General features: G+C 38.9%; 1 protein-coding gene across 1 annotated transcript in view; it reads left to right on the top strand.

The window, feature by feature from the left end:
• ATRNL1 (attractin like 1) overlaps nucleotides 1-23,166 on the top strand; it is a 602,420-nt gene that overhangs the window by 59,940 nt on the left and 519,314 nt on the right. Inside the window, exons 9-10 of the mRNA XM_038758614.1 lie at nucleotides 13,368-13,551; nucleotides 20,773-20,927. Coding sequence (XP_038614542.1) covers nucleotides 13,368-13,551; nucleotides 20,773-20,927 — 339 coding nt within the window. The remainder of the gene's footprint in view (nucleotides 1-13,367; nucleotides 13,552-20,772; nucleotides 20,928-23,166) is intronic.

The following is a 23,166-nucleotide window of genomic DNA, read 5'->3' as shown; positions in this document are numbered from 1 at the left end:
GTAGGTATCAGCCCTGGAAATCTTCATACATTCATATAATGCTATTTATTAATTGGTACTATTTTTTGAGCCCAGGAAATGATGATCAAAAACTCATTCATTCATTCAGTCATATTTATTGAGCACTTACTGTGTGCGGAGCACTGTGCTAAGTGCTTGGGAAAGTACAATACAACAATAAACAGGAACATTTCCTGTCCACAATGAGCTTACAGTCTAGATGGAGAGACACAGACATCAATACAAATAAATAAAATTACAGATATGTACATGAGTGCTGTGGGGCTGGGAGGGGGAAGAGCAAAGAAGCAGCATGGCTCAGTGGAAAGAGTACAGGCTTTGGAGTCCAAGGTCATGGGTTCAAATCCTGGCCCTGCCAATTGCCAGCTGTGTGACTTTGGGCAAGTCACTTCACTTCTCTGGGCCTCAGTTCCCTCATCTGTTAAATGGGGATGAAGACTGTGAGCCCTCTGTGGGACAACCTGATCACCTTGTAACCTCCCTAGTGCTTAGAACAGTGCTTTGCACACAGTAAGCGCTTAATAAATGCTATCATTAAGAGTAAAGGGAGCAAATCAGGGTGAATCAGAAGGGAGTGGGAGATGAAGAAAAGTGGGACTTAGTGTGGGAAGGCCTCTTGGAGGAGATGTGCTTTCAATCTGGCTTTGAAAGTTGGGGGAGAGTAATTGTTTGTCGGATTTGAGGAAGGAGGAAATTCCAGGCTAGAGGCAAGACGTGGGCTAGGGGTCAGTGCCGAGATAGGATAGTTCAAGGCACAGTGAGAAGTTGAGAACTCCCAAACTGATAGGACCCAGCAGCCCTATACAACATACTTCCCCTGAAACCTTTAATTAATCGATTTTTACGGTATTTTTTAAGCAGTTACTATGTGCAAGGCACTGTTCTAAGCATTGGGGTAAAATACAAGATAATCAGGTTGGACACAGTCCTTATCTCACATAGGGCTCACAGTCTAAATCCCTGCTTTAATGATGAGGTAATAAGGCACAGAGAAGTTGTGAGTTGCCTAAAGTCACACAGCAGATAAGTGGCAGAACTGGGATCAGAACCTAGGTCCTCTAACTCTCAGGCCTGTGCTCTTCCCATTAGGCCATGCTGCTTCTTAGCCAACAGTACTGTATACAACAGACAATCCACAATAGTCCAGGTGATAACACTGACAAGCAGTGACAGAGCAGCACTGAGCACCTGTTATTATTATTACTATTATTATATTAAGGACTTACTATGTGGCAAGCACTACAGTAAGCTCTGGATAGATTCTAGATAATCGGGTTGGAAATAGTCCCTGTCCCACATGGAACTCTCAGTTTAAGAAGGAACGAGTTGGAGTTAACCTCCATTTCACTGATGAAGAAACTAAGGCAAAGAGAAGTTAAGTGATTTGCCCAAGGTCACACAGCAGACAAGTGATGGAGCTGGGATTAGAACCCAGGTCTCTGACTCCTAGATCTTTGCTCTTTTCACAAGGCTGTACCAATTCCCAAGCATTCCAAAGTTCTCAGGGAAACTGGGATGAGATGGTGCTAGAATTTAACCTGAATAAGCAATAGGGGCCCATGAAAATTTTGTAGTGTACATGTAAACACCCACAATACACACACAGTGCTCCAGAAACATGATTGATCAGTGTAGTCGTCCTTTATACTGGAAAATTATTACATTTCTGGTAAAAGCACTTTGTTTTAAAATACAATAGAGTGTAGGTGATTGTAGCAGAAAAAGCGAAGTCATGATCCATAGGGAAGCAGCTTGGACTAGTAGAAAACATGGGCCCGAAAGCCAGGAAACCTGGGTTCTAATCACTGCTCTGCTGCTTTCCTGCACTTGTCACTTAATTTCTCTGCCTCAGTTTCCTCATCTGTAAATTTGCGATTAACTATCCTTTCTCACTGCTACTTAGACTGAGAGCTCCATGTGGGACAGGCATTGTGACGTACCAGCTTGTACTATATCTGCCACAACAGTTGACCCATAACAAGCCTTAACAAATGCACCAGTTATTATTTTTTGCATAACTGCTGCAGTTCCCACTTCTAGTATTTCAACTTGCTTCCTCGTTGACTCCCAGGCCCGTGTTCTTTCCACTAGGCCACACACCTTCCTGTTAAAAACTGTACGGTGACTTTCCGTTGCTGCACAGCTGAAACAATTGACCGTCTATTAACTCTCCACCCAACTGGCCTCACTTGGCTTCTGCTCCACCCTGTGACTGTGCTTTCCATTTTGCTAAAATAACATTCTTCTCTGACCCCTCTATGTTTGCTGCTTCCATAGCATAATATCCTCCATGTATTTCATTCTCAGTCTCCTTTGCGGGCTCCTCCTCCCCCTCCCATCCCCTTACTCTAGGGGTTCCGCAAAGGTCAGTTCTTGGTCCCCTTCTGTTCTGCATATACACTCACTCCCTTGGTGAACTCATTTGCTCCCATGGCTTCAACTATCATCTCTACACCGATGACACTCCTGTTCTCTTTCCCTCCCTCCAGGCTCATATCTCCTCCTGCCTCAGAACATCTCCATCTAGATGTCTGCCCACCATATAAAACACAACATGTCCAAGACTGAGCTCTTTATCTTCCCTCCCAAACCCTGTCCTCTCCCTAACTTTCCCGTTACTGTAGACGTCACTACCATCCTTCCCGTCTCACAAGCCCGCAACCTTGGTGTCATCCTCAACTCCACTCTCTCATTCACCCCACACATCCAGTCCGTCACTAAAACAACCCTGTCCTCTCCATCCAAACCGCTGCCTTGCTGGTTCAATCTCATGCTATTCTGACTGGATTACTGCATCAGCCTCCTTTCTGAACTCCCATCCTCCTGTCTCTCCCCACTTCAGTCTATACTTCACTCTGCTGCCTGGATTATCTTTGTACAGAAATGCTCCGAGCATGTCACTCCCCACCTCAAAAATCTCCAGTGGTTATTCGTCAACCTCGAATCAAGCAAAAACTCCTCACTCTCGGCTTCAAGGCTCTCCATCACCTCTCCCCCTTCTACCTCACCTCCCTTCTCTCCTCCTACAACCCAGCCCGCACCCTCCACTCCTCTGCTGCTAACCTCCTCACAAGGCCTCGTTCTCGCCTGTCCTGCCGTCGACCCCTGGCCCACGTACTGCCTCTGGCCTGGAATGCTCTCCCTCCACACATCTGCCAAACTAGCTCTCTTCCTCCCTTCAAAGCCCTACTGAGAGCTCACCTCCTCCAGGAGGCCTTCCCAGACTGACTCTTCCCTTTTTTCTTTCCTCCTCCTCCTCCTCCCCATTGCCCCCCTCCATCTACCCTACCCCCTTCCCTTCCCCACAGTACTTGTATATATTTGAACATATTTAGTATTCTATTAGTACATATTTATTATTCTATTAATGATCTGTATATAGCTATAGTTCTGTTTATTCTCATGATATTGCCACCTGTGTACTTGTTTTGTTTTGTTATTTGTCTCCCCTTTTCTAGACTGTGAGCCTGTTTTTGTTGGGTAGGGACTGTCTCTATATGTTGCCGATTTGTACTTCCCAAGCACTTAGTATAGTGCTCTGCACACAGTAAGTGCTCAATAAATACGATTGAATGAATGAATGAATGAATTTCTTATGGTACTTCAAAGAGAAAGTTATGCCAGGAACAAAAAAAACCTATCCTAAAGTGCCTTCATTTTGAAAAGCATTCAAGAAGAAAACAACATGGACAAATACAGTTAAAAGATACTGTCAAAAGAATTAAGTTCACCGCTAAAAAGTGGCACTTCAGGGGATGATAGCAGTAAAGCAGAGCCAGTTTGAATGTAAGTAATGGAATCGTTTATCATGTAAGTTATAAGGGGAATAGTTCTCTCCCTTGGGATAGGTTTTTTTTTTCTTTCCAGTCTCAGAAAGAAGGATTATACTACAATTAGAAAAGTTTAGGCTTTTTTATGTGGCTGATTTAGTGGTATCAATGTCTTAAAAGTGTAGGGTTTATAGTGTAGGGCTGAAGACATTCACACACATATATTTAGGCATGCTAGAAAATTTAATATAGTGAAGTGCACCATTTTAAGCATGAGATGTCTCGTCAGCATTTCAGGGGGAATCTGAAAACAAACAGGATCAGAAATCTGACAAAAGCAACCATAAAAATGCAAAATCTTGTTATAAAATTTCACGATGATCATTCATTCTGAAGATTTACAGAATCCAGGAATCAAAAAACATGCCTTTACTATCCCATGTGTTCCAGTATTAGAAAATCACAGAAGGCGACATAAATGGATAGGTCATTGAGAAGCAGCATTGCTCAGTGGAAAGAGTATGGGCTTGGAAGTCAGAGGTCATGGGTTCTAATCCCAGCTCTGCCACTTGTCAACTGTGTGATTTTGGGCAAGTCACTTAAATTCTCTGTGCCTGTTACCTCATCTGTAAAATGGGGATTAAGACTGTGAGCCCCATGTGGGACAACCTGATTACCTTGTACCCCCCAGTGCTTAGAACAGTGCTTGGCACATAGTAAGCACTTAACAAATGCCATTATTATTATTCTGAATCTGTGTTTAGTGTCTGAATCCCACTTGAGTTCATGTGTCCATGCATATGACTTAGCTCTCCCACAACTTCAATTAATTTAATAGTTTACCTAATTATCATATTGCTATTACTTGAGTATTTTAATTAGATTATTTCATTTGGATCATCCAGTTAGGTAATTTAAAAGTCTTTAGTTATGAGACTACTCCAAAATGTTTTTAATGGCAATCTTAAAAAAAACCCAGAAATCAACGCTAGTACTTACTATATAATATTCTCCTAAAATACACAGAAAAACTTCTTTATTAATGCATCTCTCATTAGCACCTGCAAATTGACCTATCTGGCCCAGTATTTATCCCTCTGTGTCTTCCCTTTCTCTTTCTTCTCAGAAAGACAGGATTTAATTTAAAGAAATTTTTTTTTTAGGGGGGGGATGTCAAATTGGCTCGGTTCACTGGTGTTTTGAGTAACGTTTTAGGAATCAGGAAGAGTGAGATGATGACTATTCCTAGAGGTACTGCTGCCTTTTCCTTCTTACCACTCCATCTTCTTCTAACCCATTCAAACTTCAGGAAGCTTGAGTGGCCTTTCAGGATTCTCCTACCACTAACATTCTGTACATTCCTTGTCTGAAGGGACCTTTTTTTTTTTTAAAAAAAAAAGTATTTTCAAGCATTAGTTCTATGTCAAACACTGTTCTAAGCACTGGGTAGATACAGGATTATTAGGTTGGACACAGTCCCTGTCCCACATGGGGCTCGTGTTCTAGGTAGGAGGGAGAACCGGAGAGCTGAGGCACAGAGATGTTGCCTGAGGTCACACAGCAAGCAGTTGGCAGAGCTGGGATTAGAACCTAAATCCTCCGAGTCCTAGGGCTGTGGTCTTTACATGGGCGGACAAGACAAGAAGACAAACTAGTTCACAAGAAACTCATGTAGCTATGCACAGAAATAAATAATTTGTACATAGAGGATAATGCAACCTTATTAAAAAGCTCATCTCCTCTAAGGGGCCTTGCTAACTTGGCCCTCATTTCCCGTCTCTCACTCCCTTTTGCATTGCCCTTGAACTTGGATTTTTACCCATCCCTAAGCCCCACAGCACTTATGTACATGTCCATAGTTTATATTGATGTCTGTCTCCTACTCTAGACTCTAAGCTCACTGTGGGTGGGGAATGTGTCTGTTTATTGTTGTATTGTACTCTCCCAAGCACTTAGTACTGTGCTGTGCACACAGCATACAATAAATACAATTGACTGACTAGTTCTGTTTTTCAATGATAATGGTACTGATTAAAGCTCTTAATATGTGCCTCCCAACTCTGATATATTGTAATAATAATAATAATATTGGCATTTGTTAAGCACTTACTATGTGCAAAGCACTGTTCTAAGCGTTGGGGGGGAATGCAAGGTGATCAGGTTGTCCCACGTGGGGCTCGCAGCCTTAATCCCCATTTTACAGATGAGGGAACTGAGGCTCAGAGAAGTTAAGTGACTTGCCCAAGGTTACACAGTAGACAATTGGAGGAGCTGGCACTAGAACCCAGGTTTTTCGGACTCCCAGGCCCGGGCTTCTCATGGCATACCACCCTCCTCTTAGCTCTGCCAAATAACATCCTTCCTCCCCTCCTAACAGTCACCTCCTCCAGGAAGCACTCCTGGATTACCACCCCCCACAAACACACACACTTTCTTGCTCATATCAACCCATCAGCTACCCCAACCCTGTGTTTATTATTGACTCTTCCAAGTGCTTAGTACAGTGTTCTCCCCTCAGTAAACGCTCAGTAACTACCACTGATTGATTAGAGAAATGCAAGATGACAATTGTTTTAATTCAGTGTTTGGATGAACTGTTTTAGAATGACATGAAAGTATTTTTCTTCTGGGGCATTGTACTTTTTTCCAAATGTAATACAAAATGGAGAGGAAGCAGATGTATATTTTTCCTCATATGTCTGGCTGTCTGGGAATTTGTGATCCTAAAGTTATTAGAAAGCCTTTGGACCCACTCTGGAAATAAAGATGCTTCCTTTTGCCCTTTTGTGCCATTCTCAGAGTTATGAGTTTTGGGGAACCAATAAATCTCTAGAGAGGAATTATGTGAATGGTTGTACTAACTTGAACCATAAAGCTTTTCAGGGTTAGTCTAGAGGGAAATTTATTTCACTTTAGGTAGCAATATTTCACATACTTTCTAAGAAACTCAATGTGAGTCTCAAGGTGAGTATCATATTAATGTTTTGTTTTAGCACATGCTTAAAAAGCCTCTTCACACCTTCAGAATTTTTTGTATAGTTTAGAAGTCAACTAGAAACATCCTGTTTATATTATTGTTTCTTTATGACTTATGACTTTGAGGTTCACAGATCCTTTGGGCAAGATGATTGCTCTATTTGGGGCAAGAATGTGACTTCCTTATTCATTAAGTGGTAGATTGCAGCCCCAAATTTAGTGGCATTATTTGGTAGGTGATAATTCAGAGGCATTGAATTTGTAGTGAGAAATACATACAATTTTCATTATACATTTTTTGCTAGTCTGCAAGTAAATAATAATAGTAATAATGATGGCATTTGTTAAGTACGTACTGTGTACAAAGCACTGTTCTAAGTGCAGGACAATAATGTTATTTAAGTGCTTACTATGTGCCAAGCACTGTTCTAAACACTGGGGTAAATACGAGGTAATCAGGATGTTCCACATGGGGCTCACAGTCTTAATCCCCATTTTATGGATGAGGTAACTGAGGCACAGAGCAATTAAGTGGCTTGCACAAAGTCACACAGCTGATAACTGGAGGAGCTGGGATTAGAACCTATGACCTCTGACTCCCAAGCCCATGCTCTTTCCACTGAACCGCACTGCTTATATATGTTTTTATATGGCAGTGAGTAAAATGGATAAAAGTGAGTAGTATAGTTATTTTTTGAGATTTTCTGTTTCGTAGATTTGATTTCATGATAATGAGCACAGATATTCTTCTGAACTTTAACCCAGGCCAGGCCTTTGGAAATGACTTGGGAAAATACCAAATTCTGTTAGTGCAAACTCAATGTGGACAGGCAACATGTCTACCAACTCTGTTATATTGTACTCTCCGAAGTGCTTAGTTACAATGCTGGGCATACAGTAAGGGCTCAATCAATATGATTGGTGAATGGATGGATTAGACAGAATATGGGAAGGCATGTAGCACTGGCTGTGTGTTTTGTTGCAGGCTCACAACTGAAGTTGCAGAGTTTGATTTTAGCAATGCATAGTTGGAGAACTCAAGGTCTGCATTGTACGTGAGAAGTGTGTTTAAACTTTACAGATCATTTTTGAAAATGTAAAACAACATTTTTATCTTTTATTTTTGGTTTGATATTGCATCACTATGTTCTCAAATTCAGTTGGTTTTTATTTTCAGATATCCAACTCAAAAAAGAGATGTTTTTCTTATTGCTTATTTCCAATTATTTACAATGTTCATACTTTAGGTTACTTTAAACAAGGTATTAGGGTAATTAAGGGCTATGACTGACTAGTTATACTATGGGGAGATCTGATTCCTCAGATTGGAAATTGATATTACAACTTTGACTAGGAAATTTTTATGTTATATTTTATTATTTCCTTTGGGAAATAATGGATTTTTAGAAACCCATTTTCTATAACAAGGATGGTAATTATCAGACATTATGTGTCAGCAATCTCTGACCCATCAACCTTCATCCTGCTTCTTTGTCCCCCAAAGAGCAATCAGAGGAACAGGGTGAGGTAAGCAGTACTGGGCTCAACACAACTGTTTCCCCACTGGATTTCTTGTCTTTATCCCTAAAAGTTCCCTTACGGCAGATCTTTACAATCACCTCTTCCACTGCTTCTTTTGCAGCTAAATTCATTGCTGCCATGCCCTTATACTAGTTGAGAAGTAAATAAAGCTTTATCTATGTTGCCCCAATGGAACATATAAATTGTTTTCCTAACTCATTTTGGGACTAAAGTTCTCTTTCCAAGTGGTTCTTGATAGCTTTGCGTAAGAACAGTATTTTTCAAAGATAAGTATTCTGCCATCATTTTTGCTCATTAATTTTTAGCTGTTTCAGTTAGTTGTGCATAATGAGCCCTGGCTGTGTTTTTTGCTTTGGGGAAGAATAGACATATGCCAGTTTCACTCTTGGGATAAAGTACTTCAGTTACTGTTGGTTACTTTATTGGTGTGCAGCATTGATATTTTGCTATCACAAAGATGTGGATAGGTATTATTTCTTAAAGACATCACTGATACACTTTTAAACACTTATGTATTTCTTTATACCATCCTTAGCACTCGTATGAACTTGTATTCATTTATTTTGATCACCCTCTTCCCTCCCAGCCCCAGATTGTAAACTTGCTGATTACAGGGATCGTGTCTACCAACTCTGTTGTATTGTACTCTGTCAAGCATTTAGAACAGTGCTCTGCACACAGTAAGTGCTCAGTAAATACCATTGATCACTCTGGCTGTACATTTGTTATTTTTGTCTCCCTTCGATTGTAAACCCCTTGTGGGAAGGAAATTATATGTAATTCTCACCTGTATATTATTTCCCAGTGTTTAGTACAGTGCTCTGCACACAAGTGTTGGGTTAAAGAAGTATGGTATGAGTCAATCATCAGTCGGTGATTTTTATTGAGCACTTAAGGTGTACAGAGCATTGTACTAAACACCTGGGAGAGTACAAGTAAACTGATTTTGTAAATATATTCCCTTCCCACCACGAGTTTACAGACTACAGTCTACAGTTCAATAATGAAACTGGTGATGTCTTCAGGAGTGTGTTGGTTGCTTTTCATGTTTGTCAATGACCATTGGCGGGGTGGCAGAAGATTCACTTATGTTGAGTGAGAAGAAGCAGCGTGCTTAGTTGAAAGAGCATGGGCTTGGGAGTCAGAGGTCATGGGTTCTAATCCCAGCTCTGCCACTGATCAGCTGTGTGACTTTGGGCAAGTCACTTGACTTCTCTGTGCCTCAGTTACCTCATCTGTAAAATGGGGATTAAGACCATGAGCCCCACGTAGGCCAACCTGATTACCTTGTATCTACCCCAGCGCTTAGAACAGTGCTTGGCACATAGTAAGCACTTAACAAATGTCATCATCATCATAGTAAGCGCTTAACAAATACCATGATGATAATTCTTTTCATTTGAGAAGCAGCGTGGCTTAGTGGAAAGAGCATGGGCTTTGGGAGTCAGAGGTCCTGAGTTCTAATGCAGGCTCTGCCACTTGTCTGGTGTGTGACCTTGGGGAAGTCACTTTACCTCTCTGGGCCTCAGTTATGTCATCTGTAAAATGGGGACTAAGAGTATGAGCCCATGGGAACAATGGGAAAGGCTTGTACTTCCCAAGCGCTTAGTACAGTGCTCTGCACACAGTAAGCACTGAATAAATACGATTGATTGATGACAGTGCTCCTCAGAATTGATGGAACCAATCTGAATTATTACCTGCTCTAAACCGTACATTCTGTTATTTTGTTGCATAGTTGTATACTTTGCTGTTTGATCAGTTATGCCTATTCTCTTCTCCTGGTTAAATTGTTAGCTGATCCTGATGACTAGTTGTCATTCAGGGTCATCCAAATATGGGCACAAGTGTTGAGAAACAGAGTTTTCAAATTGTCTTCATTGGTGACAGCTGCAGTTTCACAGCCTGAAAATGGGCTAAATGGTCTTTCACCCAGCCTCATCTAGATGGCTTTTTTTCAGGGGACTACCCTTTCAATGGGCTTGGGAGTCAGAGGATTGTAAGTTCTAGCCCAGGTCCACTGCTTATCTGCAGTGTTACCTTGAGCAAGTCACTAAACTTCTCTGTGCCTCAGTTTTATATCTGTAAAATAGGGATAAGGATTGTGAGCCCCATGTGGGACAGGGACTGTGTCCAACCTGATTTCTGTGTATCATCTACCTAGTGCTTAGAAGAGTGCTTGGCACATAGTAAGCACTTAGCAAATACCATAGTAATTATTATTACCGTTATTATTACTCTGCCTTAGAGATGGTTGCAATTGCAAAGAATTTTTAGGCTTTTACTTTGTGTTGTACATCCTGATTATCTTAACTTTAATGAAGTGAACAGGGTGTTGAAGTAAGATGTCCTCTAGATTGTAAACTTGTTGCCAACTTGTACTTCCCAAGCGCTTAGTACAGTGCTCTACACACAGTAAGCGCTCAATAAATACGATTGAATGAATGAATGAATAAATTCATTGTGGGCAGGGAACATGTCTGTTGTACTGTACTCTCCCAAGCACTTAGTATAGTGCTCTGCACATCATAAGCACTCAATAAATACCATTGATGATGAGATGTGCTTTACACATTTGGGCTAATCTCTCTGGGTAGTTGAAAGTAAGTACAAAAGCATGCGGTTTCTTAAAGATTTTTACTATCTGACATTTAAATGCTATAATCTTTAGTGCCATAGCTATAGTAGTAATAATGAAGTGTTTGATTATGGTGCTGAAATCATTTTGATAAAGCTCAGTTGGTTAGATGATGCTGCCAAAGATGCTTTCCAGTGCATGGAAGGAGGGGGGGAGAGAGGGAGAGAGGGAGAGGGAGAGAGAGAGAGAGAGTGAGTGAGTTAGTTTAAAAACAGATGCCCAAGGGACGGTTCCTTCACATTGTGGGCACGTAAATTGCTTCTTGCAGCCCAATTTAGTTTACTACCCAAAGTATGGGACACCATTTTTTGGAGGGGCCTTTTTAAATTTGTGTCAAGGTCTTCTTATAGCCTTGGTGTTTAATGATTATCCTATTTCTAATTGCTATCCACAGCTTTACCAAGTTTGAGATTTTAGTGGAAAGAGCACAGGGTTGGGGAGTCAGGAGTCCTTGGTTAGAGTGCCAACCCTGCAGCTTACCTGCTGTGTGGGACCTTGGGCCAAGTTGCTTAGTGACTTCTCTATTTGTTGCCTCATCTGTTAACTTGGAATGAAGTACCTGTTATCTCTGCCCATTACACTGTGAGCCCTAGGTGGGATAGGGGCAGTGTCTGAGCTGATTATCTTGTATCCACCCCTGTGCTTTGACCAGATCTTGGCACATGGTAAGCACTTAATAAAATATCATTATTATTGCAATCATCGTGCGTAAAATACAGTGTTTTATTATAATACCTATTTTTCTTATGCATTTTGGATAAAGCCTAACAGTACATATTGGCAGGGGGCCAGGGACACGGCGGTTCCAAGTACACATCTAATTAGAATTTGACCTGGTGTAGAAAGAAATCATATGTGCATGCCTATGGTATTAGTTGAGACATGAGTACTATTTTATGAGTTTTCCTTAATGTAAAGTTCACGAACACAGCTGCCATATTATTATAGGAGGACTGATCGTATAACCATTCATAGATACATTCTCTTCACAATTCCTTCAAAATTCTAATTCCGCCTCTAATCTGGGTACCAATCCTGGCCCTACCATTTGCCCGCTTTAGGACGATGGGCAAGTCACCTAACTCCTCTGGGGTTTGGTTTCTCCTTTTGAAATGTGGGGATTAAATACCTGTTCTCCGTCCTTTAGACTGTGAGTCCCTTGTGGGACAGGTTGTCTTGTGTCTACTTCAGGGCTTAGTACTGTGCTTGACAATCAGTCAATCACTTATTGAGTGGTTACTATGTGCAGAGCGCTGTAGTAAGTGCTTGAGAGAGTACAATACAACAATACATGAGGGAGGGAGGGGGAGTTAGAGGTGGATGTCAAGCACTTATTTGACACATAGTAAGTACTTAACAAATACTGTTATTAATAATACCAATAATAATAATTTAAACATTATTACCATTATTCTAAGGCTCTTAATGAGCTCTTCCCATCTTTCATGCTGACTCTCTTCACCTGCTTCTCCCATTCTCCCAAGTTCACCTTCTAACCGTGACTTGCTCTTGACTCATCCTTCCCCAGCCTCTTGCTTATTCTGTTTCCCTAACCTGGTTCATTGATGGATTAACTTTTCTGTTAAAGAGGAACCCCCCGGCTAAGATACCTAGAATGAAAAGCATTTATAACTACCCTTCCCGAAGCCAGGTATTCAAAATGAATCTGAGATGTGGAATCTGGTCAGAATCCAAAAGGGTGCTCTACCTGAATACTTGGAAGAACTATAACCTGACTGCCCATGCCTGCTAATAATAATATTTTAAGTGGAAATACAATTGTAAGAAAGTAAATTCAAGGAAATATTAAAACCACCAGAGGAACTACAAAATAGTCAACCCCCAACCCTGGCCCACCATCCCTTCAGCTTAATTAGGGAATATGGATTTCTTTGTGGGCAGGAATCATGTCTACCAACTCTGTTGTATTTTTCCAAGTGCTTAGTATTGCACTCTTCAGTAAGGAAATGCTCAATAAATACCACTGACTGATTATCAATGTTGAGTCTGCTCTGCAGAGGTAGATGAGAAAACTAATATCAGGAGGAAAAAGAGAACTCAAAAAGGAGATAGGCGGAGGGGGACGTTGGGGAATTAGCTTCACCAAGGATCATACCGTACTGTTCTGCAGAAGGTCATGAGTCTGCTCCTTTGCTTTCTGGGAAATGTAGTTTCTCATTTCCTTCTCTGCAATTTCCTGGCCAACCGTCAGCAGGAACTTTTGCATGTTTTGAACACACACTGACCGTAGTGCCGCACAGTTTAACAATTTCTCACAAAGGTTTGCTATTCAGAGTTTTGTAACTACTATATAAAGTCAGTTTAATATATTTTCTTTAATATAATTTGCTAGATATCTGCAAATTATTCATTTTTAGACTAATCTTATTTTTTCTTCTCAATATTTTTTCTTCTTGTAGTGCATAATACTTGGTTTGTCCCAGAAACTAAAGGAGCAATTGTGCAAGGTGGTTATGGCCATACTAGTGTCTACGAGGGAATGACAAAATCCATATATGTTCATGGAGGATATAAAGCATTACCAGGCAATAAATATGGATTAGTGGATGATCTTTACAGATATGAAGTCAACACCAGGACATGGTAAGTATACAGCATACGGGGAGGGGAAGAACACTATACCATTGTAATGACAAGATGCGTATCATGTTTGCTAAGGGGAAAATTTTCGGTGCATAATGGATATTATTAGATATGAAGCTAATACATGCTCAAAAATATACATGTAGTCTTGAAAGAATGAATCAATGTTTTTATATAGTCACCACGGTGAATAGTGGACTCATTATCGTTATATTTTTTCTAAAAAGCATTTTTAACATATATTGCCCTTTGGCATTATTACGTCATTTGTATTTTAATAAATGGAAGTAGGGTTATGAACAATGAAGGACTGTGAGATCACCTAGATCTCTTCCCACTCGAGGCAAGACAAAACGTAAATCATCCCATTCGTGTGAGATTTAAAAATCTGGTAGTGCACTTCAATATTTAGCAAATCACTTTCATTGAGAATCTAATCAAAACCCCTGAGGCTATATTTTAATCCAGTTTCTATTTATTTTGTTCTTAGAGAGTATTGAAAACAGTTGATTAGTGTTTCCATAGTAGGACCCATTGTTTTATACTTCTTGTTAACATCAGTGTCTTGTTTTCTTCCAGACTGTACACTACTTTTAGTTCATATAACCTATTTCCTAGGTCTTACTTTATAATACTTTCTTATTTTAAGGCATCCTATCACTGCTCTCATTGACTGGTATCTCACTAGTTGAAAAGCTGAAAATTGTATGCTTCTTTTGTAAGGATCCTTCTGGGTCTGAAATACTGGAGGGATTATCCCTGGCTTCCTCCATTCATACTCCCATTTTTTTTCAAATGGTAATTGCTAAGTGTTTACAGTGTGCCAGGTAAAGTGGTAAGCACTGAGGTAGATAGACACTAAGCATGTTGGACACAGTCCATGTCCCACCTGGGGCTCTCGGTCTTTATCCCCATTTTACAGATGAGGTAACTGAGGCACAGAGAAATTGTGACTTGAGCCAAATCACACAGCAGACAAGTGGCAGAGCCAGGATTAGAAGCAATCAATCCATATTATCTACTGAGTGATTACCTTGTGCAGAGCACTGTACTAAGCACTTGGGAGAGTACAATACCCAGGGCCTTCTGAATCCCAGGTCTGTGCTCTACCCACTAGGCATACTTCTTACACTGAAGCAGCTTTTCTTTGTTGGTTTCTCACCTCTTCTAAAATTTGCATATATCACTTTTCATTCTGATGCAGTTTTTCAAAGTTTTTCATTCAACTAACTTGGTTATTTGCAGATTGACTGATCACATCTTCTGTTCATCCAGGCCTTAGTAAACAAGTAAAAGATGCAGCCAAGAGTTTATAGTTGTGAAACACTAAATTTTTCAAAGATTACCATTATCATCTCAATCCAGACTGTATTTTTTCATCTTTTTTGTATGTGGCAGGACAAAGTAAAACAACTTATTCTTTATCACAGTCTTTGGGACTCAGTATTATCATAGGTGGATATTAGCCTGACAGGACTTGTTCTCTGTGACATATTTCTAGTTATTATAACCTTGGGATGATTTTTTTCTATTATTTTCCAGATAAAATTGGTTTCACACCTGTTACATGTGTGACGTTACTTGTTATCTGTTACATGTTACCTGTTGTGTTACCTGTTATGTGTTACATGTTGTGTTACTTCTCTCTTTTTTTAAAAAGTTTGACCTTTATTCCAATCTTCAGCTACTTTTTTAACTATCCATGTTTTAAAAATAGCAACCAGTATAGCTTTGGAATATCCATTCAGAATCTGAGTGTCACCTTATCAGGATATTCACATCCCTTGTCTTAATCTATCTTGATTTTTCTTCTTGATACCAGGGATCATGTCTACTAATACAGTGGAATTCTCATTGCTCTGACCAATAATAGGTGCCCAATAAATACTATTAATTGATTGATTGATACATCCTTAGTAAGTGCAAAGGAATATAGGAAATGACATTTTAAGTCAGACAACAATGCTGAATCAAACTACTCCTCTTGTCTGATTGGATTTCATGATAATTCTGTGTATTTTATCCTTCCCATCCCTTTTCTTCCTAGATTGTGCCTGCCCAGCAGAGTTGCATCCTATAATCTTCATGTTCCATCTTCACATTCCCATTTCCTTGTGCACTTTTTTTTCCAAAAGACAGAGATAAAAAAAAAAACCCTATGTTAAACATCTTTGCATTTTGGTGTTCTCTGCCATCTTTCCCTTCCCATTTTATTTTGTTTATCTGTTCTTGGTACTTTTAGAAACAAGTTTTTCTTTTTATGGATTTTGTAAAATTCATCTTTTTTCACTGTAGACTTTCTGAGCATGACCCTCAAACCTGAATTTTATTTATTAGGTGGTAAGGATACTGACATTGAAATTAGGACTTTTGATTTCTATTTCTGGTCCTGATACTGTTTTACCTTAGTAATTACCGTATTTTTATGACTATTAATTGTATTCCATAGTTGCTGAAGCCCTTCAATGTTTAAAAATTCCTTGAAGTGGGACAGGTTAAACAGATCTTGAAGAACATAAACTATATGGATTTGATAGAGAGCTGGAACAGCTGGAGAGATAAGAACAAATTGGAGATAACCCATGGGTCGGGTTGGAATGGGAACAATGGAGAGAATTGTTTTGAGGAAGGAGTGAAGTTTGGATAAGAGGGAGCTGGTGAACAGAGTTTTGGTAAAGATTAAAGGTAGTGATATAAGGGAGTGGAATATTGGAGCAGGTTTAGGGTGACATTGATCTTGAGATCATTAGCTTTGGAGTAGGAAAACAGTTGGGAAGTGGGGAATGAGTTAAATGTTAAGGTAAGTGAACTCCAACTTCAGAGTTTCCTTAAAGGGAAAATAACTGTGTTTGTGAACAAAAACAAGTTAACCTCTTGTTCCCTCAGTTTTATAATAGGTAAAAATCAGGCTGATTATATATCTTGCAGGACTTGAAGATCACCATTGTATAACTTCATATGAGAACTTGTAAATGCACAGATAAAACAACTATGTCTCAGAGTCTTTCTCTCCTCACAGTTTCATAGTGCTGAAACTAATATGTTGTTTAAAATTAAGAGGGTATCAACCTCATCAATTTTTGATATCACCCTTGTAAATAGATCTGGTCTCCTTAGGAGAAATAGCCTATTTCTGTTTAGCTACAAAATTTTATATATCACACTTTATTTTTTTTAAGAGTTTTATTCACCTGAAATCTTTTAGAAGAGATGCATTTAGTATTTCTAATAAGGATCAAAATCATATATGTTATTTCATTAATATTCTGCTCTTAGATTTGATGCTTTTGTTTGTCAATTCTGTATTTCTAAAGTATACTGTAATTTGTGAGCATTGCCCTATGTTCCTTGCACAAACTGATCTTTGAATTTTTTTCACCACAGAGCTGTTTCAAGAGCAAGACATTTCTCTGAGAACATTTTTGTCAATTTAATATTTGCTGTGGGCACTATTGGCTTCACTTTAAGCTAATGGGGTTTGCTCTAGGGTCCGGTTATTGGAAATTTAGAGAAAGTTTTGAGGTTTTAGTTGGATGCAGAGTCTTTGTTTTAATTGCCAAGCACTAATGGTGATTTTGTGCTTAAGTACAGTGCTTAAGTGCTTAATACAGTGCTTTGCATACAGTAAGTGCTCAGTAAATACGATTGAATGAAAGAATGAAAGCTTACTGTGCTTGGCGGAGTACAGTACAACAGTTAGTAGACATAATCCCTACCCATGAGTTTACTGTCCAGAAGACTATAATATAATAAAGCACTTTAAAAATCTTAAATATTTTTAGTCGAAGTTTGATCATTTCATGTATTAGGTTCACCTTAAATATGATGAGTTTTCAAGCAGTTCTAAGGGGCTTTTTGTATTATCACATTTTTGTAATATTAATGTTTATTTGGTGTTCAGGATGTTAGCCTTACCTCAGTTTTATCCAATTTGTGCCTAACAAGTGATCCAACTGTTAACTATGCTTCAAATGTTCACTATGTTCATGTTCACTAATGTTTATACTCAGACATCCTCCTCCTCATCACCATTATCACATACATTTCCTGAATTCTCCGCAGTGGAGAATTATTTTATACTGGAGAAAGCACAGTGGAAGCACCCACTTTAAACAAAAAAAGCAGTAACAGAGAATTCAACAGCTCAAAATTAATACCGCAGCATTTTCATTAATAAAAATTAAAGAATTCCCCAACTGATCAAGGTTTAACTCTTCATAATGTTGCCTTGATGGTTGGTGGAGTATGAGTGAGGGGAATGAAGGAATTCCAACCAAGTGGCTTCCTGCTTGCACCAGGCATATTGTAATTTGTGGAAAGTGGCCGATCCTTGACTAACACATGAAAGATACAAGCCTGCCTTCTGCTTCCCCACTGAAGTTCTTGAAGTCCAAGGGTCCTAGAATAGGGAGTTTGGGCCTTGTGGTAGCAGAATTCTCATGTGATTTCTGCTCCTGTGGTGTGGTGAGGCAGGTTTCTTCATAATGTGGGGGCTAGTGATTCCATCTGGCATTTCCTGTGCCTGAATAGGCAGCAGGTTGTCAGTCAGTCAGTCATATTTATTGAGTGCTTACTGTATGTACAGAACTGTACTAAGCGCTTGGGAGAGTACAATATAACAACAAACAGACACATTCCCTGCCCATAACAAGAGGTGGAAGGGAACTAGGGTTTGGAGAGAGTCACTAAGGGTCATGATCAAAGTGTGCCCATAAATTAGAGCTCAGAACAAGGTTGGGGCCTGGAGCACAAAGGATGATAAGCAAGCAAGCCCAGGGCCATAAGTTTTGCTGGCAAATAACCCTGGGACTGGTTAAATACAGCCTGGTCAGGAGAACTCTATAAGGAAGGGAAAGGACAGTTCAGGGAGTCTGAAAATAATGAGGGATTGGGGCAGGAAGAGATATAAGAAGGAGGATGATCCTGGGATGGGCAGACAGAGCAGGGTGCATGGTTATTTTCCCAGGTCTATGTTAGTGTATAAGTAGTACCCAAATCTCTCTTTTTGTTTTGGATATTACTCTATTCTATGGGATATTATTATAGTATTTAAGGAGGATGACACAGAGTGAATTCTCTTAAACTACTTTTAACTCTGAATTTCTTTTTTTTCCCATTGATTTCAAAATATTGATTTTTTTTTGTATTTAAATATGTGGGACAATATCACAATCTGGAAAAATGTTCCTTCCCATACATTGCTAGTGGTATGATTACATATGATGAACAAATAATGGTGATGTTTTTCAAAGTTCTACAATTGTTGGGTTGTAGAAGTTATAAATTCCTCATGAGAAGCAGCATGGCGTAGTGGATAGAGTGTGGGCCTGGGAGTCAGGAGGTCATGGGTTCTTATCCCAGCTCCACCACCTGTCTGCTGTGTGACCTTGGGCAAGTCATTTCACTTTTCTGTGCCTCAATTACCTCATTTGTAAAATGGGGATCAAGACTGTGAACCCCATGTGGGAAAGGAACTATATCCAACCCAGTTTGCTTGTATCCACCCCAGCACTTAGTACAGTGCCTGGCACATAGTACGCACTTAACAAATACCATAATTCCTCTTCTTGTCCTTATTATTGGAATCCTTTCATTGTAATTTTTTTTTCATTTTTCTAAATATTGCAGCTGTGTGTGATAATGCTACTTGCCCATATTGTATGGCTTGTTTTTTTCCTCTAATATCCTTATAGAAATTCTCTGACTTTCCTCTCAATGGAACCATTACCTTCAAGTCTGCTAATTCTCTTATATTGTCCTTCTCTAAGCGCTTAGAACAGTGCTGTGCACATAGTAAGCACTCAATAAATACCATTGATTGATTTAAGTAGACTAGAATATAGCTTTCTGGCAAAACTCAGTTGGTTTTTAGAATGGAAAACACTATTTGTATCCTCTTTGTTGTTTTCTCTATAGTTTGAGTTGTTTACTTTCATTTTTTGTGCTTTTTAATTTTAAGATCTAAATTTTAAGATTTTCTTTTGAATTTATTTACATCATTTTTCATTTTCAGTCTTATTTGCACTTATTTGCTAATGTGTCTTTTACTCTAGTGGTTTTATTCTCTTGAAATATATTCCTCATTTTTCATTCTGGTGTCTTATTTGTTGCTCATTTTGTAATATAAAAGTACCATAATTTTACAGTGGGAAATTTAGGGATCACTAGGATCCATTAAGGTGCTTCTTGATGGAAAAGTGGAAATAGAGGTGACCTAAGGTTTACATTTTGCAGTTCCCAGAACTTCTGGCCCATTCATTTTTTATACTCTGTAGAGTTGTATTTTCCAATTTTGTGGCCTGGATATCCTAAGTATCTTTGAATGGCTCAGGAGAGATGTTAAGTCATTTGAAATAGAACTACATAATCATTTTAGTTTTACACAAATGAACTGATTAGTGTTATATTTCCTTGACAGATGCTGAAGAAGGAAAAGTCTGAATGTGCCTCTTTCTCATAACTGTTTTGCATTTTTCTTAGGGGGCCAGTAAATTCTAAATTCATTGTGTGGTATTTGTAGAGCTCATTATTTCAAAATGCCTCTTAAACATAACCAAATGCATGTTACGATGTATCATATTTTGATGTTTTCTCTCCTCATTTGCCATTACCATACCTAATAGTTCAAAGAAAAATATATTTTCAAGAGGTGTTCATTTTTTTTAAAAGAGGCATGTTAAATGATTTAAGCAAGTTCCGTATGAGGAAGAGTGAAAAACCCAATAAATGGGTTCTATTAAGAAATGTATGAGTGTGGCAAGAAAGACTGATGACTGACTTATTGGCAGGGAACATGTCTCTAATTCTGTTGTATTGTACCCTCCCAAGTGCTTAGTACAGTGCTCTGGAAGCACTCAATAAATATTATTGATTCTTTGGTGAAGCGTTTGTACTCCATTTGGAGGTTAAAAATTGATCAAATCAAGAAATAGGTGACTCTAAAAGCAGAGCTTTTTAATTCTCTTTTTAAAAATATCAGAGTAAATAAACGTGTACTAAGATATAGTGTTCTATTTGAAAAAAAGAAACATGCTCAGAAAGGCTCCTGGCTGACTAGACCTCCATAAGAGTTTTCTGATCCAGCTGGAGGTTGCATACTAAACTCTTGGTCTCATGTCCTTTATGATAGGACAGTGCTTCTAGTCAGATGCATTAACTTGTGTTCATAAAGAGGGAAGTCTTTATATTTTTTGTAATGCCTTTTCAAATTTTATTCTGTAGGACTATTTTGAAAGAGAGTGGGTTTGCCAGATACCTTCATTCAGCTGTTCTAATCAATGGAGCTATGCTTATTTTTGGAGGAAACACCCATAATGACACTTCCTTGAGTAATGGTGCAAAATGCTTTTCTGCCGATTTCCTGGCATATGACATAGGTATGTATTTTTTAGGGGTGGGCAAAATAGGTGACTTTAATAATGTTTTAATAATGTGACACAAAGGGATGAGGGTGGTTTTTTTGAGGATGGAACAGGATGACAAGTTGTGGATAAAAGTGGTATGCCCAGACTAGGAGAAGGGGAGCCCCATGAAGGCTTGGAAGGCAAATCTAGAGTGAGTATCCTGTAGACTGTAAGCTCTATGTCCATGTGGGCAGGGAACATGACTGCTAACACTTTTTTATTTTGCCAATTGCTTAGTTCAGAGCTGTGCACATTGTCAATAAATACCGCTGACTGATTGATTGATCTTGTATACGCAAAGGGAACCATCAACATGTACATTCATCCCATTTAGAGAACTGTTGGAGCAGTAGAGATACCCCAAGAGCTCTTATACTGGAAAACCAGTGTGGCTTAGTGGAAAGAGCAAGGACTTGGGAGTCAGAGAATGTGGTTTCTAATCCTGGCTCTGCCACTTGGCTTCTGTGAGACCTTGGGCAAGCCACTTAACTTCTCCATGCCTCAGTTACCTCATCTGTAAAGACTGTGAGCCCCATGTGGGACAACACGATTACCTTGTATCTATCCCAGTGCTTGCCACTTAGTAAGCACTCAACAAATACCATTATTATTAATACTATATGTCATTTCATTCATTCATTCATTCAATCATATTTATTAAGCGCTTACTGTGTGCAGAGCATTTGAAAATCAAGGTATGTCAAGCAGTTTAAAGTGCATCTGCACTCATTGTATGAACCCAAGGCCTAGCTCCACTTTATTTTCCGTCATCAGGGATCCCAGCTAATTCTTTCATTAAATAGATAGCCACTTTGTTATGGATAAAGTCCATAAAGATAGAACCCCTCCAGTTTAATGGGCAGAAACATGGGAAAGACAAAAACAAGGAAAGTGGATTATCTGCTAGTGGCTGAGTTCTTAGCCACTATTATTTTTGTGTTTACTTATTACCATTTTGGACTATTTTTGTCTTTATTACCATTTTGGGCCTAATAGTGAAATTACAGCTCTTCGTGCTAGTGGTACTGAAATTCTCTTCTTTCCCAGAGTTTGTCTTAAGTTTATATTCTATAATTCATTGAGATCCTTCAAAAGTTTGCTGTTAAAAGAAATGATAATCAGAATTTATTTCTGAAAGACATAGTTTGAAAAAGAGCGAAATGCTGTATTTCATACCAACAGACCTATTTTGAGTCCTTTGTCTTTGGAAGCAAAGACCTGTGGTATAAGTAGTAAATCAACCAAAGTGGCTATGAATATAGAAAGTGAATCATTTTGTATATATGGGAATGGAGGATCATAAGGTGAAAGTTTTAAATGTTTCTTGAAACACCAAGCTTTGATACTTAGGAATCACAAGATGATCAGAGTGCTAATTTTGAGTAAGGACTTCTAAAAGTCTAAATATTTAGACTTTCATTTCCCTTTAAAAATGTTTTCATTTATCAGAAGAAATTGCACTCAATTTCAGTTGTTAAAAATTGTAGTGATTGGGAGTGAGAAGCAGGTGTTCCTGAGTGGATGTGTGAAGCAGAATTAATTTAGGAAACTTAATTTGGGCTGGAAATGGGTTGGGGGATAATGTCTAGAACCTATAATCACCCTTATTTCCTGTGAGGTTCTGCTGGCATACCATATTTGTGTACTTTGATATTAGTAAAGTAGGGGGATGCTCAACTCCATTCCAGTGGGGCTTAGGTACGGGAGTTTGCTGGGTTCCTATCTTTCAGATTATTTCTTCGAGGGAAAAGTTTGGTGTTTTTATATATGAAATATGCTGATCTCAGCGGATGTAGTCCTAGGATGAGGAATAAGGGGAAAATAAGTTTTTAATTTTTAGTAATGTTCTAGGATTGTAAGTATTTTCTATTCTTCTATAATGGAAAGTGGAGATAATTTCAGTCACATTGAGTTTTGTAGGGCATCAGGGTGACATATCTTCAATGAAGTAGTCACCTATATATGTTTATCTCACCTTTGCAATATTCCGAAGTGCTAATTTTCATTTATACTCTTCTCAAAATATGGGAGACTCCATCTCATCTTTTTAATAAAATGTATGAAAAAGGTAAGGATTACATGAAGCAATGGTTTCATATATTTTAGTATAGGTTTCCTGTACTTTTGTCTTTGTGTTCTTCTGACATACAGGGCCCGTGAGTTTACAGCTTAGCGGGGAGACAGACATTAAAATAAGGAATTTATAATGCAT

This window comes from Tachyglossus aculeatus, chromosome 16, assembly GCF_015852505.1.
Source record: "Tachyglossus aculeatus isolate mTacAcu1 chromosome 16, mTacAcu1.pri, whole genome shotgun sequence".
Classification (NCBI taxonomy): Eukaryota; Metazoa; Chordata; class Mammalia; order Monotremata; family Tachyglossidae; genus Tachyglossus; species Tachyglossus aculeatus.
Note: the sequence above shows the minus strand (reverse complement) of the source record. Positions and strands in the feature narration are given on the sequence as shown.